The sequence below is a fragment of the Podarcis filfolensis genome (assembly GCF_964270895.1).
Source record: "Podarcis filfolensis genome assembly, chromosome: 2".
NCBI lineage: Eukaryota > Metazoa > Chordata > Lepidosauria > Squamata > Lacertidae > Podarcis > Podarcis filfolensis.
Window position 1 is genome coordinate 86,321,284 of NC_139605.1, and position 18,102 is coordinate 86,339,385.

Genomic DNA, 18,102 nt, shown 5'->3' on the forward strand with positions numbered 1-18,102 from the left:
GTTGTATGTACAAATGAGGAGGCTCTGGCTGGCTGGGGTTCTACACAGTTTGGGTCCAGTACTTTGCTGTGGTTTTTCTATCACTGTAATCACATTTCATGAGAATAAGTCATTCCTCAGAATCCATTGGTGTATTATGGTAATGGTACAGTGCCATTCACTGGAAAGAAGAGGGCTTGCTCTCTAACCCAGTAATCCCAAAGCAATACTGCCACCTTCCTGAAGCGAGGAGGACACAAGGGGGATGGTTTTCCAGGCCATTGCATTCTTTTACAGTGAGCCAGTATTGTTTTTAAGACTCATTTTGGTGTTATTTTTAAAGACGGGGTGTTGGGGGTTGAGAGATTACAGAGCTGATGGTAGGATCGCATATTTTTCAAATGATTCTAGGCTAAAAGTAAACTTTATGACTCTTTGAGTCCCATAAATTTTGTTTCTTTTAGAGTTTCTAACAGAGTCGCTTTGTGGGGGCACTCTTCCAATCTCTTTCCCACATTTTAATTACCACCTCTTTGTCTTGGGGTGAAGACATACAGGGTGCTGTTGTGACTGTTACCCATCTTATTTTGGTGCTACTTTTATGAAAAAAACATTTTCTTGTAAGTAGAAACCTGTCCAAATTGATCCTTACAGTTAGCATTTTAGAATATTAGTATAGCACTAAAAACGGGGCCACAGCAGCAGCAGGAAATGGTTAGAATCCCAAGGATATTCCCATAGACTCCAAAGCTACAGGGCAGATGTGTTTGAGGGTCAATATTGAGTGTGATAAAAAGTACAGTGTTCATTTAAATAAAGAGTTTAAACATAAGAGCATCTTTGCTCTGGTGTCTCTTTCATATTACTATGCATGATCACATGGTGACCAAACACTAACTTTGATGTTTAAAGAGGATAGACCTTAGCTGCGGTATGGAAATAGAGCACAGGTCCTTCACGTCGATTTGTACTTCATCCCAATTTTTCCAAAATGGAATTGTAGCACTACATAAGCAGAATGCTTGTTGCGTATAGTACTTTGCATAACAAATATAGTCAGTATATGAATTTCTTACCACTGCGTTTGATGGGGATTACTCCCCATAAAGTGTACGTAGGAGAGCAGCCTTTGTTTGAGGTACAGGTGGGAAGTTGTCACTAGCGTTAACCATTGTAGGTGACAAAAATTATGGTTTCTGTATGTACGGTTACATAAAATGTATGATACAGTATCATAGACCTACTATCATGGACTATTTCTACTACCAGTATAAATGATATATAAACGTCCTACATGGGAATATCGGCAATGAATGTATACAGACTGAAATAAGCCATTAGCCGTGGTTCTTTCATCAGTTCAGGCATGTACATTGCAATCCTACCTCCGGTGACCTATTTAGAGCACGTACTTAGGACCTCCTTTGAATTATAGTTTGAAGACCTGCGAACATTACCATGATCTTCATCCAAGGACATAACCATTTTCTTATAAGCTTTGGTAATCTTTCAGCTCAAACTACTGTATTGCGCTATGTAGGAGTCTGCCTTAGGATTTCTGTTGCTTTAAAATGTAGCAGCTCACCTAGTCTGGGGCTGATCGCAAAGCTGGCATGGCACTAATTCTAGGTGAGCTCTGCATGTTACCTAGCCAAAATGTTTCCTGGCCAAATTCAAAGTGTTGATTGTGACATTTAGAAACCTACATGGTCCTGGCATTTTTAAGGGAATGTTTCCCCCCATATTTACCTTTCCCTGGAATTAGGCTAAAGTGGAAAAATGCTGCTTCAGTTGCCACCAGCTTCTGGGGTAAGGTTGTCCCCTACCAAGCATAAGGCTTTATCTAGCCTCGTTCACATATCACAGTGAGCTGAACTATAGCTTACTAGGATCACAGAAACACATAGGCACTAGCAGAGGAGCTCACTTGCACTTTTCTCCTCCCCAATATTTTTTTTACTCCCATAACACACTGAAATAAGCCAGGGTTTGGCTTAGCATGTTACCCGAATTCAGGCCCTTGGTTACGCTCTCTCCTTGCTAACCAGATGTTGCAGCCAAGGTTTGCTCTTGTGCTTTCAAAATGATGGCTGTATAGTTTTAATGAATGTTGCAAGCTGTTTTGCATGCCTGTGACTGAAAAAGTGTGTTGTTCTAACAGTATGTAAATAAAACGAAGTATAAAGGTAAAGGGACCCCTGACCATTAGGTCCAGTCGTGGCCGACTCTGGGGTTGCAGCGCTCATCTCACTTTATTGGCCGAGGGAGCCGGCGTACAGCTTCCAGGTCATGTGGCCAGCACGACTAAGCCACTTCTGGCGAACCAGAGCAGCGCACGGAAACGCCGTTTACCTTCCCGCCGGAGCGGTACCTATTTATCTACTTGCACTTTGATGTGCTTTTGAACTGCTAGGTTGGCAGGATCAGGGACCGAGCATCGGGAGCTCACCCCGTCGCAGGGATTTGAACTGCCGACCTTCTGATCGGCAAGTCCTAGGCTATGTGGTTTAACCCACAGTGCCATAGTTTTTCATATAATCACAGGTTGCATACATACCATACATTTAAAGCACCTCCACCCCCCAAAAAATAGAATCCTGGGAACTGTTGATTATGCCTAACAGAAATTCCCAGCACTCTTAACTATAGTTACCTTTGGGAGGAAATGTGCTTTACAGAGTTGGAAGGTTCTCAAAGGTAAACTAGTCCAACCCTATCACTAATCATTCCCACTAGATGGTCATCCAGCCTGCTCTTTTGCATAGCGTTCTGCCAAGGGGGAAAAAAAGATAAGACTTGTTTACATTGAAAACTTGCGCCTTCCAGTGAAACTTATGGTAAAACAAGCCACTGCTCTGAGTGGAGTATAAATCTAATATGTCAAAAATCTTCAGCGATGTTGCAGGCATGTTCTCCCCTCCCACTTCCTTCTGAGTTAAGAGACTAGGATTTGTGTGTATGTTTATTTTGTCTATTTTACCAAAGATAAATACACAAACCTGAGGTCATCCTGACAAATTCCACAGAAACAATGATTCTTCTTGCCTGCCTTCCTGCCAGTTTCCAAATATCAATGGAATTGCCTTAAATCAAATAGGACAAAGCATGAGGGGTTGGCCCAAGAATTCTCTTGCTAAGTGTTTAACTCTTCCCAGGAAACACTATCCATGGCATTGTTTCTCCAAGAAATACAAATCCATATGTTATTGTAGTGCTGTAAATGGAAGTCAGTAAACTCCTTTAGAGGTCATCTCTCACTTGCTTGGCCATCAGTGAGGGGGGACAGGTTGGGTAAGTTGCCACATTCTGATTGGCTGCATAAGGAAATGTCACTTTCCAGGCCCATTGCCTCAGCCTTACTGGGTAACTTCAGAGATGGGGCTCCAGAGTCTAACATAAAATAGCTGGAGAATCTTAAAAGTTCTACTGAAAAATGATTGTTTGTTGGAAGTGATACTTGATGGTTTGTAGATAACAGAGATCTCTGACTTCCAGTGGAGCAGTAATGGGAAAAGAGGGTGAGTGTGCTTTGGGCCACTGGTATATCAATAACTTAGTGTTGATGGCTCAAGAGCATCAAGATACAGTGGTACCTCGGGTTAAGTACTTAATTCATTCTGCAGGTCCATTCTTAACCTGAAACTGTTCTTAACCTGAAGCACCACTTTAGGTAATGGGGCCTCCTGCTGCTACGCTGCCGGAGCCTGATTTCTGTTCTTATCCTGAAGCAAAGTTCTTAACCTGAAGCGCTATTTCTGGGTTAGTGGAGTGTATAACCTGAAGCGTATGTAACCTGAAGCGTATGTAACCTGAAGTGTATGTAACCCGAGGTACCACTGTACTGAAATGTTGAAATGAAATGAGCCTGGGTGTTACTGGTGTCTTATGCTATGAAACCCATTTTGCACAATGCAAACTAGAAGTCCAGGGCTGGCTGAGGGTGTTTTGTGCCCTAGAACGTGTAATTTCAAAAAATACGAGGTGCAATTTGGTTTCATATGGAGAGCTGCTCTGCTCAAAGCAGCACAAGAATGCATATTTACTGCTTCTGCCTGGTTTGAGTGACCCCTAAATTGCAAAATCCCAGGTGTCTACCTGTATGATAGAGTTGCTCTCTCATGCTCATCTTTAAGTGCAACAGATGTGTAAATTGTTAAAAGATACCGGTACATCTGTACTCCGTCTCCTTTAGCCCGAGTATCTATAAGAGGCAGTGGGGAGAGACGTAGGAACTGGAGGTGCTGATTTCATAGTCTAGCAATTCAGATTTGGGTTAAATGTTAAAGCAAGTGTCTTCTTAAACGCCTAGGGTTAATGTAGAGTTTTTGTTTTAAAATTACGAACCTGGTAGGGGATCTTTTAGCAATAAGACATTGTAGTTGGAGTAAAGATCCCGCTAATGTTACGGAGAGGAATAATCAATTAAATACAGTATTTGAAGGTTAGAGACATCTGATGAAAAGAATGAGCAACATGTGAAGTTAAGAGTAAATGCTGTTCTTTCAATATCACTTTTGGGGTTCTAAAAATCAGAGTTGGTGGTTTTATTTTACACTCTGAATTTCAATAATTATATTTTTTTTACCGGAATTCTTACTGTAGATTCCTCCCCCGCCCCGCCCCCCGGCACATTCTGCCCACTCCTCAAAGTACATTGAGGTCCTCAAGGTAGGCTAAGACTTGTCCGATTTTCTTTTTTATCCCCACTTATCTTGTCCATGATTATGTCAGATGCTCAAGGAGAAAGACAACCGATTTATAAGGTGCTAAGGGTATTGTAGATAATGTAGAAAAGTAGCAGCCATCCCTACATTGCCAAAACTGTAGTCTAAGAGGAGGTGCAGCTATTTTTTGGTGGTGGTGAGATGTTGCATACATTATAGGGAGGAATGAAATAGACATACTGTAAATAAGGCAAATGGAATACTGTTCAGGATTTACATACAGATTCTTAAAGATTTCTATTACTCACCCCACAAGAACAAACTTACCTCCACCTTCTGACCAATTAAGAAATAACCTCTTGAAGTATTGACAATTCATTCTTTCTGTCAACTGCTGATCTAATAATAGAAGAATATATAATTTTGAGTGAATGGACGAGGTGAAATTTTTTTGGCCTGTTTGTTTTATGTACCTCTGAAGCTTATATCAAAGAATTATTGGTCTGCAAGGCGGTAGATGATTTTCAAACCCAGCCTCTTGCCTCAAAGCAGAAACCTTCATACCTCAAATATATACATTACTGTAATGGCTGTTAGAGATCCTGGGTTTGTTCATATTAGATTAACAATATACACAAGCATCTTATCTAGGTTCATCCTTAATTATGAGCTGGAGTGTCCAAATTAGTCGCACTTCTGTGACCTAGGAGCACTACAAGATCTCTGAGGGATGAAATTAACTGAGCAAAAAGAGTTAATTTGTGCCTTGTTAGCGAACTCCAAATAGCTGTGGATTAAATGTCAGCTGGGCTTGACCAGCTGTACTGCAGCTTTGTTGCTTAGGAGCAAACTTCAAATGTGAGTGACCCATACATTTTACTCCCTACCCAAACACACTGGCAAGTTGCCTTAGCCAACAGATCTGTAGGGTCAGGCTAACTTCTATGAAGAGTTTATGAGTTGATAGCTTAGTGATGCCAGTGTAGCCTGTATTTTTTTCATACTAGAAGCAATGAAACAATGATTGCATGTCCTGCCTACTATTTCTGTAACAGCCAGTTTATGTTTGTGAAATAAGCACAGGCCTTGTTTTAAAAACCCATCAGGAAAAAGAAGCCAGATCTATAAAGTATTTTCCAGTGGGCATCTTCACAACATGTCCATTCAGTAGTAATTGCCAGTGGGTCATTTGTGGATATAAACAAGGATTCCATCTTATTGCTGAAGTGTTATCCGCAGTAAGTTTCTACGAAACATCCCTATATGCACTTTATTTAAAAAACAATCAATCGTCTATCATATCGTTGCACTTACCTCTTTACCAAATACATACAATATGGAAAAGGCTTTATTCTGGACCTGTGCTTAAATGTTTTTGGTGTTAATTTTCATTGTATCGAAGTACTTACTAGTTCTGTTACTAGTTCTGTTGGCTGATAGCACACCTGCTAGTTGAGAGCAGATGAAAGAAATCAGTTCAGTGTCATCCAGTGATTGCTATTTATCCCTCTTTGTCCATTCTTCTTCAGTTGGGTAACTTCTGTATTTTTTTATTGTGGGCCACATTGCCTCAGGAACATTTTCCAAGGGGCTGCATACCAGCAGTGGGTGGGGCTGGAGTCAGCACTGGGCAGGGTCAGAGCCAAAAACTGATCCCCCTTTCTCTCTTTTTGCCACCCCACTTGCTCTCTTGGTTTCTCCTCTTTTTGATGCCCACCTGTGACTTTTGCTGTTCTTTAGAACACAAACACTGCAAGCAAAATCCCAATCATGAAATTAGGCATTAAATATCAGCTTTTCTTTCTTTAAAAAAAAAAATCATTACTACCTGTAGGGTTGCCATATTTTGAAGAGCAAAAAAAGAGGACACATTTGCAGACTTCTACTTTTAACTATGGATTGCTATGATGACTCTACCCATGAAAAAGAGGGTGTGTCCTGGAAAAAAGGACATATGGCAAGCCTAACATTGGAGCAACTCCTCCGTAAAAAGAAATGCTTTACAACAGGGTCAGCAAACTCTTTCAGCAGGGGACTGGTCCACTGTCCCTCAGACCTTGTGGGGGGCTGGACTATATTTTTTGGGGGCGGGAATGAACGAATTCCTATGCCCCACAAATAACCTAGAGATGCATTTTAGATAAAAGCACACATTCTGCTCGTGTAAAAACATCAGGCAGGCCCCACAAATGACCCAGAGATGCATTTTAAATAAAAGGACACATTCTACTCATGTAAAAACACGCTGATTCCCGGACCGTCCACAGGCTGGATTTAGAAGGCGATTGGGCCGGATCTGGCTCCCAGACCTTAGTTTGCCTACCCATTCTTTACAACTTTGCATTTCTGGCATTTTAAACACCTGGGATTCCAATACTCTGGTGTGTCTTCTTGGGAAGCAAATTCCGTTGAAATTCCTGGGGCCTATTATTTCCAGGGAAATGTGTTTAAGGTGCAGATCTGACATTCTTAACCACTGAAATTAAAGGATGTAATTGGATTATGTGGTGGCAGCCATTCATCCAAGCCTGCCTTCCAGACTGTGGATACTGGGCTTTGCAGCGAAAGGGGAGTATTTTGATGCATTTGCAGTTATGTTTTAGTGGCGTCAAAGCTTTGCATCTGGTTCCTGAGACCACATGAAACAGGCCATGCTTTCCGAAAAGCCCAGACCTTTGGGAGCTGCCTCCCCCGCCTCTCTATCTCTTTCCTCACATGTTCTCCGGCCAAAGTGACATCTCTTAAGTGTGCAAGTTCCTTGACTAGCCCTGATTAAAGCAGCACGCAAACAGATGCTTTAATCCCTCTATAGTGCTAAGTCTGTGCAAGCATAAACAAATCATGAGAGCTTTTCAAGAGGGTGCTGGTGCCCCAAGGAAGCCATTTGTCTCCAGTGCTCATTTTTTAGAGATTGTTTGTGGAAATTGGAGGGTTTCCCCACCCAGTTCCTCAGAGCTTGTTCTGATGAAAAAGACAAGCTTCGTGTTCTTCACAACCCAGTATTGCTGATTTAAAGGCTGAGACCCTCTAACATGTCTGAAAGGTTAAATCTTTGATCCATTAGCTAATTTGTTAAAGGGCTGAATGATGTCTTTTAAATTATCTGATAAGTCACTGGTACAGGACCTAATTCCAGCAAAGATGAGCAGTAGGACATTGCCAACACGAATGAAGCATCAGATACATCTGAATGGTTATGAAAATCTGACACTATTATAGATTTCTTTTAAAATACATTTTACATTGAAGAGAAATGAAATACTCTCCCTCTTCCTCCCTCCCTCCGTCTCTCTCTCTCTCTCTCTCTCTCTCTCTCTCTCTCTCTCTCACACACACACACACACACACACACACAATGCTCTATATATCCTATTGAGAGAATATGTATTTTTGCACATATGTATAGCATTCCATTCTTTATATATATATTTCAATGAAAATTTAAAAGGGCAGATTTATATATTAAATTAAGGGTTTGTTTATATATTAAGCTCACTGTGTGGCGGCAAGTTTAATCACTCATTGTGGAAATTATGTGGTTAGCCATTAATGTGCAGTGGCTCTTTCCTTAAGTTGAGATGGGTTTTGGGTTGGGGGGGTTGTTGTTGCTGATTAAAAGTTCAGTTTTATAGAGATGAAGGGCATTTCCAGATGGGATGTTAATATGCAGAAAAAATGGTTATTATTCCACACTTTCTAGTGCAATTATGCCATTAGTTTTATAACCACTAAAAGTCTGATAAGGAGAAAGTGATAAGAAAAGTGGTGGGAAATTGCACTGGGAAGTGTTGCATAACAGTCACTGGGGGTATTGGTTTACCTGCACATGAATGAATGCCAAGCAGGCAATGTCATATAACTGCCACATATGTTTTGTACACACATATGCATGCTAAATAAACAACCACTCTGGAAGCTCCCAATGTAAGATTTGGTAACGACACGGTGAAAACCATCCTGTTGCCGTGCAATGTTTACTATGCATGTTTACTCAAAGTTCCACCATAATGAATTATTCTCTAGGAATTATGACTAAGGTTGCAGCTTTGGAATAGTCTAAATGTACAATATGTGGAGCAATTTGGATTGGCCTCCTGTAGTGACTGTGATGAATAAATTGACCCTCACCTGCTAAATGCCTCATATATCTACAAAGCAGACAAAAGTTTCTTTAGTTTCCATCTTCCCTCATCATATTTTTTTTTTTAATCAAATGTTCAGAATACTGTTAGGTTTGATTTGAAATTTGCAGACATTGTGGTTTTTTTATTTGCACCCCTGATAGAGATAAGTCAGTTCTAGAGACACAAGGCAAGCTGAGGTGAGAGTGTTTGTTCTCCAGGGCAAGCTAATGATCTGCCAAACACAAGTGGCTCTCCATCATGCAATGAGATGCAAAGAGGGGAAGGGCATTCACTGCCCCTACGGCTAGCCTGGCTCCTAGGAACTGAGGCAGTAACAGGGGGAGCAGGCTGGACTTCATATATGTCAGAGGTGTCAAGATTAAGTTGGATTATTTATAGCTGCAGGCCGACCTGTTATGTACATTAGGCCATAGTTTCCTAGACAGCTTTTCATTTTGAGCCACATCCACTCATCACTTTCATTAAAACGGGCCAAGTCTCAAGAGCATTGATTTCATCCCTACACAAGATGGTCTGGTGGTTTGCTTCTTTCATTTCAAACTATATTTTTAAGAATTTGAATGAGCTAGAATTTCAGTCCAGTGGATCTCCTTCTGGCTGCGCCTGGCAGAACAAGCAGATCTATTGCATATAATACAAATCCTGTCTACCTCTTCATGTAAATGTGATCATAGATAATTCATTTTCTTTAACTCCCTTTCCTTCTTTAAGCTAATGGAGCAGCACATATCCGTGTGGACCATGTTTTCCAGATCTGCAGCAATTTTTTTTTGTAACTCTGAGTTGTTTCCTGTGAACTCTAGAATGGAAACTATTGCAAACGGCTCCTCTTCTTTCAACCCTAAATAACATGTGTAGCAGAGAAGCATTTACTCGAAAGTCTTAATAAGCAGCACAGTTAAAATAGCTTGATAAATTTTTAACTTTTTGGTAATGTAGTAACATGAGCAACTGCGTCTGCTGCGTTATGAAGTTGTTAACGTGTGTGTGTGTGTGTGTGTGTGTGTGTGTGTGTGTGTGTGGAGAGGATGGAGAAAGAAAGGGAAATGGTCATTTGACCAAACTCCAGGTTAATTGGCTTAGTTTTAGTAAGATAATAAGAAAGCTGCATTCCAGTAATAGGTCAGATCTACACTGCTGTTGTAACAAGGATGACTCCTTTTTTTGGCATGTGATAGAGATCTGAACCTTCCCTCTTTAGCAGCAGAGCGGAAGGTATCTCAGCAAATGAAAAGTTTGGAGTTATTTGTGGCAGAAGTTCGAGGTCCCTTTCTGAAAGATGCACTCTCTCCCAGTTTTACAGTTGCGGCTGCAGCAGCGAAGAAGCCGTGAGCAGCTCGCCAACCAGGGAATCATGCCACGTGAGTACTTTGCTTTCTCACTTTTATCTTTTATGCACTAGCAGGCCCATGCAGCCTCAGCTGAGGGTCACACTATCCACCACCAAATAAATATAATACAACTTTGCATCATTAGGGACTGTTTCTGATTCTAAGAAGGGCAAAGCAGGCCTGTACACGTACACCACTTTAGCACACACAGATCTGGTGCTATGTACCTCTGCAACTTTTATGCAGGAAGGAAATATTTGTGGCAGAGAGATAACTTCTTACATAGTGCCCACCCTGAGAAGTCTGTACTGCTGCAAAAATTATTTATTTCTGGTACAATCATAAGCAGGAGATTGAGTTGAGCAACTGGTCCGGCACTACAGATTGCATGGAATTTTTGCCATCACATACTCAGCTTGTTACTGCAATTACTGTTAAACTCGGGACTAGAAGATTACTTACACATGCATCCCAAAATCTAGGATTCTAATGAGCCTCACAGGAAAGGGAGTTTGGGCTTGATTATTCCTGAAGTAGACTATACTGTATCATTTTCATAACTCATTTAGGATGTAGGGCACCTTGCAAAACCCTATGAGGCAGGTCATTGTTATTCCAATTTTTTGCAGATGGGGAAACTGAGACTGAGAGAGATAACACCTTGCCCAAGGCCACCCAGTGAGTCCATGGTCAAACTAGGATCTGAATCCAGGTCTCCCACCCCAAGCACCAACCCTCTCTCTCTCTCTCTGCTGGATCACACTGATTCTGAGCCACACACAGTGACTGCCTAAGCCTTTGGGTGCCGCATGTTGTAGTTGGCCTCTGCTATTGCTTTCCTCTTAAGCCACCTCCTGCAAAACATTCTACATTGTTGGCATGGAATGTCTGTCGCTTCCATACGAATGGTGCATGCAGCAGTTTGGCATTTTCACGAGGCATTTCAGTGTATGTAGTGCAGGTACAGCATGTTATGTGTGACAGAGTGGATCCACATAGACTTGTTTATTTAATACATTGCCCAAAGTTCTTGGCAGGTTTAATCCTATCCCACTATCAGAATTAACTGTCATGTTCTGCAAAAATGAGGTGTCATTGGTGTTTGCCAACTGTCAGGGGATGTTCTGACACCCCATAAAGGCTGCTAGTTTACCCCCTAAAAGGCATTTTACTCCTCAAAGAGAGGGAGAAAGAAAGTGGCAAGGGGTATGGAGGCAAGAATAGCAGCATTTGTTTAGGCGTCCGAGGCAAATGGGTTACCACCATGACTCCAGACTTTTCACCTTATTTCATCTCCCCCTCTTCCACAGTCCCAAACATCTTTCTTTCTAGGACACAGTGCTTGACCATGGGCTTCAACTAGTATGTGCTTAGGGCTATTTCAGATATGACATTTCCCTAGATGCATTTTGAAGGATATAAAAAACGCCCAAGGACCCATGATAAATACATGCATCTCATACCTGTCTGGTGAGTTTGACAAAAAGTGCACATCTTTGCCCATTTCTCGACTGCCTTCCTAATCGGTTTATGCAAAACTTAGAAAGGGCAAGGTAATTGCCCTTAATATAATCATGCTTCCTTTGTTGTAGGAAGAGATCCCATTGATTACTTTTGTTCCTGGGCATTCACATATTGATCAGTGGTAGGTAGTTAGAGAATTACACCCAACTACATCCCGTTTGGGGACGCGGGTGGCGCTGTGGGTAAAACCTCAGCACCTAGGACTTGCCGATCGCATGGTCGGTGGTTCGAATCCCCGCAGCGGGGTGCGCTCCCGCCGTTCGGTCCCAGTGCCTACCAACCTAGCAGTTCGAAAGCACCCCCGGGTGCAAGTAGATAAATAGGGACCGCTTACTGGCAGGAAGGTAAACGGCGTTCCGTGTGCTGCGCTGGCTCGCCAGATGCAGCTTGTCACGCTGGCCACGTGACCCGGAAGTGTCTGCGGACAGTGCTGGCTCACGGCCTATAGAGTGAGATGAGCGCACAACCCTAGAGTCTGGCAAGACTGGCCCGTACGGGCAGGGGTATCTTTACCTTTACCTTTACATCCCGTTTGCAGTCACTGCCCAGTAAATCCCTTGGGAATACATGATGTAACTTGATTGATACTAAGTGAGTGTGGACTTGGATAGGAGACCACTGAGAACCTCACAAAAAATGAGGAGCAGCATATTTAAATATAGCAAATAAATCACATGTTTTCTGCACATGTCCATAGTATTAGGTCTTCCAGCCCTCCTAATTTAAGGGTGGGTTTTTGTTTTGCCTTCTCCTTTGATGCCTTTTCTCACATTGACAAGGCTCATAAGCCTATACAGAAGCCTCATTGCCCAGTTCACAATTAATATAATTAATGGTTTGTTGTGAATGTGGAGATCATACCTGCTTTGCTTCTCCCCTATTACAAGCATGAGCACAATCCCTGGCTTAACATTACATCTGGGGATGCTGCAGAATTCCAAGAAAAATGGAAACAGGAGTGGAAATTGCCAATGTTCACTTATTCATCCCATGTCCAAAATGGAAATCCACCTGTTGTTGTTGCTGCTTTCAGTCCACAGATGATACATAAATTATTACTTTTCCCCACCCCTACTTGCATTGTGTTTCCTTTGCGTTGAAATGAATAGGGGGGAATAACAATACGGCAACATAATTTGCATGTAAATTACATAAGGTGCATAATTTGACACAGTGGATGGAAATACAGATAAAGTGGTTTTTTGTGGAAGACAAAGCGCAGTGGAACATAAACAGTGCTGCATGCAACAAAGAGGTCAGAACAGAAAATGATGTTTTCTTACATCCCTAATAATATCTGAGCCAAGGATTGTGATTTGTTTCACTCAAACTAAGTTTGATTGGTAAGTCAAGAACAAACTTTGTTTTGAGTGAAACAAACTGCTATCTCCAATTCAGATGTAACACTAGGGATTATGTTTTGTTCTTCCTGCTAGGGAATGATCAAAACAGGAAGCCCCTGTGTGTTTATGTTTAAACCATTACCTGTGTTTATGGCAAAAGCATTTACTGTGGTGTGTAAATGCAGTCAGTTAGTTAGTGGTGTTAGTAGGGGTTCAGGATTTAGTCAGTTAATTGGTTAGGTTAATAGGTTAATTTGATCAGCTGACAAGCTGCCCCCAAATTGGTATATCTACATTATCAGTTTTTAACATAAGTACTTAAAGAAGTTTCAGATGTCAAGCAGCGTCATGTCCTTCTGTGTGTGATAGAACAGGGGACAGCTCTTCAAAGATGAGGCCTACTGTGCCACTTGTGGGCATAATTTTAAAACAAAGTACGTTTTTCTTTAGAACCGTTTTTATCTCATATGCAAATGTATGCAAGTTTAATCAATAAATTAATCAATGTACCCAAACTCATATGAACAAAGATTCATATGATTGGGTGATAGACACAGGTTTTACTCATTATTGATTTGCCACTATTTATCATCGGCAAGCAAGTCACACAGCTGACAAGCCTCTCTTAACACCATGGTGGCACTCTCACTGGGACCCTTCCTCTCAAACCAGAGCATTCAAACTTCATGTCACTCTTTTAAAATCAAAATGGCTATAAACTATAAGATTTCAAATCTATTATTTGTCTTTTAAAATTATAGCAATTTCCTGATTTCTTTTCTCTGTGAAAACAAAACACTTCCCACCCCTATGGCCAAAAGCAGTAGCCTTTCCTGGCAGGCACAACGAGAAAGTTAATTATGTTTAATTGCAATACTCATTATTCAATGCACATGCTCTTAAAAATTGTGATAACTGAAGGCTCGGGACAGGTCTGTGTTGTGGGGCAGTATCCAACTAACGTGGTGCATCAGCACAAGGATTTCCGCTTGCACATTGGGACTTTTTCCTCCTTTGTGTCCAACTCACTTCCCAAATCTACTCTGCTGGAGAGTTTGGAGAGCCCCTAAAACAGATTTAGGAAGCACACAAGAGGGGAGAGGAGGTAAGTCCAGCTGTGCAAGTGGAAATCCTTGTTCTGTCAGAAAATATTACTCAATGCTACTTTGGATACAATCCTATGTGTGTAATTCTCCTTTCATCATTGTACTCTCACTCCAGACTTTAACTTCTAAACTTCCACTACTGCCACGACTTCCCTCATGGAAGAACCAACACATTCAACCCCATATTGACATAGATTTTTTCTCAGACAACCATATGCTGTTGGTTTGTCTGCAGAATTCACATCAATCCTCCTGGCAAAGGTCCCTTTGTTTTGCGTCCATCCTTTGTCATGGATCCTACATAACTTTAGCGTTCTGTAATGTGCATTAATTGAGCTGTGCAGAAGAACAACACTGGTTTTCTGCCTTGCAGATTACTTTTATCGGATGCTCTCTCAAAGCTCTTCCCACCATCCCACTAGCTGTGAACCAGGCCTCTGGTGCACCAGCTTCTCAGATTGCTCTTGCAATATCTGAAAGTAGGATGGTTTTCACCCTATGAAGTTTACCAGAATCTGTTTTACAACCGTCTTACCACTGAGGTGTCTCCTCTAACTTTGCCTTTGGTGCTCTGTGACACTTTTTTATTTACTCACTCACTTTAAGATTTTTTTCTTCTTTTTGTTTGGCCTTTTAGTTGCGCAGGGTTTGAGTCTTCAATAAAACAAAATATCTATCGTGCTTTAGGATCTAGTTAACTACAGGAGGCAAATAATAAATTAGCTCATCCAATTGCGTCAATGCAAAATGACTCATAACTCTGACAATAAATCCATTTGGTGATGGGAGGTAACAACTGGCATGTGGGGACTAGAGAAGCCATTTGTTAAAAGCAGTTTGGGTTGTTTTGTTTATTTTATTTTATTGAAAAAAGAGGGTTTTTAAATAAATAAAAATCACACAATATATAATTCTCTTGGCCTTTGATTTTCCTATCCCACAGTTTGACTGTGCTCCCAGTCACATTTTGTGCAAAGAAAACAAACAAACAATAATTTGACACTTATTAAAATGGAGATGAGAATTGTGTCCGCAATCTTTATTTTTGGATTCTGGACAACTTTCACTGTATAAATAACTAGGCTACAATTCAGCCATGAGATAAAGAGCTTTTGCGCAGCTTTGGGAAGAGCGATGCTTTCCTCTCATGCCCTTAACCCATGACACAGAAGAAATAGCAAGACCCAGAAATGGTTCAGAGAGTGAGACCCAAATGAGCTGGAAACTGTGTGCCAAGTCATCTTCACGAAGCCTGTGAACACACTGGGACAGCCTCCCACTTGGTGATAAGAGTACAACAAAGTACAAATTTCCTAGTCAGTGAGAACTAGCCAACACTGATGGTAGGGAGAGGGAAAAAAGGCTCCATGATGAGACTATGCAGATAGGAAAAGGCTGGACTGCCAGTTGGGGAGTGGAGTTCAAGGAGCAGGTTTTGCCCCTACCTTTTCCTTGCTGCCATTTATTCCTGTAGGACAAATACAGAGTTGTGATTCAATCCTAACAGCATGTTTATCACTGGAGGGCGTTAAGATATGGTGGAGGAGGCGACCCTCTTTTTTTTTATCTCGATGGAACTGCAATCTGAAGAAACAAATATGTCCTCCAAACAAATATCCGGAATGTGGTTCAGAACACAGAGCAGGCACTGGTGGAGAGTATCAGAATTTACTGGAGCATTCTGCTCACTCTCTTATATCGAGAAGGAGCTTTTGCCAATGGATGAAGGAAGGAGAGCTCATTGTTGAAAAGAATGTGTGACAGAATGGAGCAATTTATCCTTCTTGCTGATTTTGTATGTGCTGCTGACACCCATGTGACACAATGAGACTCAGACTCTCAATTTTATTAGCAGGTCTCCTCTGGACATTAATCTCACTGGTGGACCTCTCCATAACTAGATCCTTCCTCCCCGACTGATCACTTTAACTGGAAGTCAACTCCACTGAAACCAAGCTCCCCAAATGCGGCTAGGATTAATGTGCAAGGCTCTGTCTCTTGAGCTTCTCACCCAATGTGTTTGGATACTGGACAGGCTGCACTTTACCGCCAGGCCACACACCTCCCTCTAAGATGCCTTAAAAAAGATGGCTATCTCCAAACAACTCTCAGCTCTCCCCCTGCTTTAGTTACCATCTGTGTCTTTGCTCCTCTCTGCCTCGTTTCCACTGCCACAGCCTGGCCTGGGAATGTCTGTGGTTATTCCTCATCCATTTTCATTTGATGCAATAAAGGGGCTGGCTGATTTGTGTGGCTAATTTTGTAGAACTTTGTTACAATGCCACAATGCTGAAAATGTACTTGTTGCTTGCTGTGCTCATTGTGCTTTTGTCTGTTTCTGATTGCAGCGCTGAAAAACCCCTCTCCCTTCCATGAGCAAAAGAAGAGCTTGGAGAGAGCCAAGGTAACCCTGAGTAGGCATCAGAGGGGGTGGCTGGAGGTGGCATCATGCAGGTTAACTAGCTGCTGAGAAGGTTGTGGCCATGTGCAAGAATGTGAGTGGAATATTGGCAAACAACTGGATTCATTTCTGCAGATACTACTGTACCTTTAGCACACCTTTACAGGGCTCTAAACTTAATTGGCACATGTCCCATGAGAAAGTGGCTTTCTGGTATATATATATCTCCAGCAGGAAACCTGATGTCTGCTGTACTCCATATTGCCCTTCTCTTCTTGTGACACTGCAGAGTGCCTTTGGGCTGTTCTTAACCTGTACTCTTGTCTCTTGCTGGCACCAGTTATCAAGCAGAGTTTAAGCGCTGTTAATTAAAGCTAATGAGAAAGATAAGATTAAGAGGCAGTTCCCCCCCACCTACCCCACTAGTAGAAGAGCTGGTGATCTGGTCTTATTTAGAGAAAGTACAAAATATTCTCAAGCTTTCCCTGCTGCAAGTCTCCAGCCACTCTAGCTAAGGCTCTTACTAGAGGTGTAGCGGGGGGGGGGGGGGACATACAGAAATTTCATTCCGTTTACATTTAAAGGCGAACCTACCTAATTTGCAATTTCAGAAATAATACGCAAACTTAAACAAGGCCATCCTTCAAAATTCATGTTTCTCTGAAGTTTGCAGTTTGGCAAAGGGGGAAATTGGGGGACTCTGTCTGCTTAAAGAAGCCTTTTCCAAGACCGATAGCAGTTCTCTTATATAGAGAATACAATCCATATAGAGAGAGGCCTGTAGCTCATTCACAAAGCTGGTATTTTGCACGGATGACATCCCAGGTCCAGTCCTTGGTACTTCTAGTTAAATGACACAAGCAGCAAGATTGGTAAAGAGATATGGAGATATGCTCCTAGTTACAATAGACAATGCTGGGCTAGATGGACAATAGTATATGGTGACTTTGTAAGGTCCTAGAAACTATGACTTGATTTGCTCAGAATTTTTATTAGTAGTAGTAGTTGCCGTCTGTTAACTTGTCCCATTTAATGGGAACTTGTGGTGCACCTTATCCTTTACTTCCTCTGTTTATGGTATAGGAGTTGATATGTAGAGGAAATTTAGGTCAGGAAGCCAAACAAGTGAATCCTTTTATAGTCTCTACAATTCTGTGTACGTATATATTAACTTACTTTCAAAACTCTTGATGAAATTTATGTACAGGCATTTATCAAAAACTTGCACACATGTAGAAGATGCCTATGTTACATTATTGTATATGAGTGTCCTGCAAAAATTCAAGACCAACGTAAGGAAGGATGTATAGCCCCCTGTGAAAAATAAATGTGCTTAGAACACTTCAAGAAGTCTGAAGTATCTTAGAAGTACCCTATATTTCAATGTTCAGGCATAGGTTAATATCTCACAGTCTCCCTTCAAAGGCTTCTACAGTACTGGCCGATTGCCTGGAAGAAAAAAGGATTATATGAGTCAAAAGCCCTAAACTACATTCGTTTAGGGAGAAGTAGAACCAAACATATATTCTAAGCCTTTATTCAGCTGGGGAGGGGCCTGGGGGCTGGCAGGGGGAAGCAACATCAGTTTACTTCACAGCTAGTTTGGTTG

At 41.6% G+C, this 18,102-nt stretch overlaps 1 protein-coding gene across 8 annotated transcripts in view; it reads left to right on the forward strand.

Annotated features, from left to right (window-relative positions):
- MYOCD (myocardin) overlaps positions 1–18,102 on the forward strand; it is a 215,121-nt gene that overhangs the window by 179,215 nt on the left and 17,804 nt on the right. For 4 of the 8 annotated variants that reach the window (XM_083597693.1, XM_083597698.1, XM_083597699.1 and 1 more), the window contains 2 exons: positions 10,084–10,149; positions 16,441–16,496. In XM_083597693.1, the coding sequence (XP_083453819.1) occupies positions 10,084–10,149; positions 16,441–16,496 (122 nt within the window). The other 4 variants (XM_083597695.1, XM_083597696.1, XM_083597697.1 and 1 more) reach the window with 2 other exon arrangements.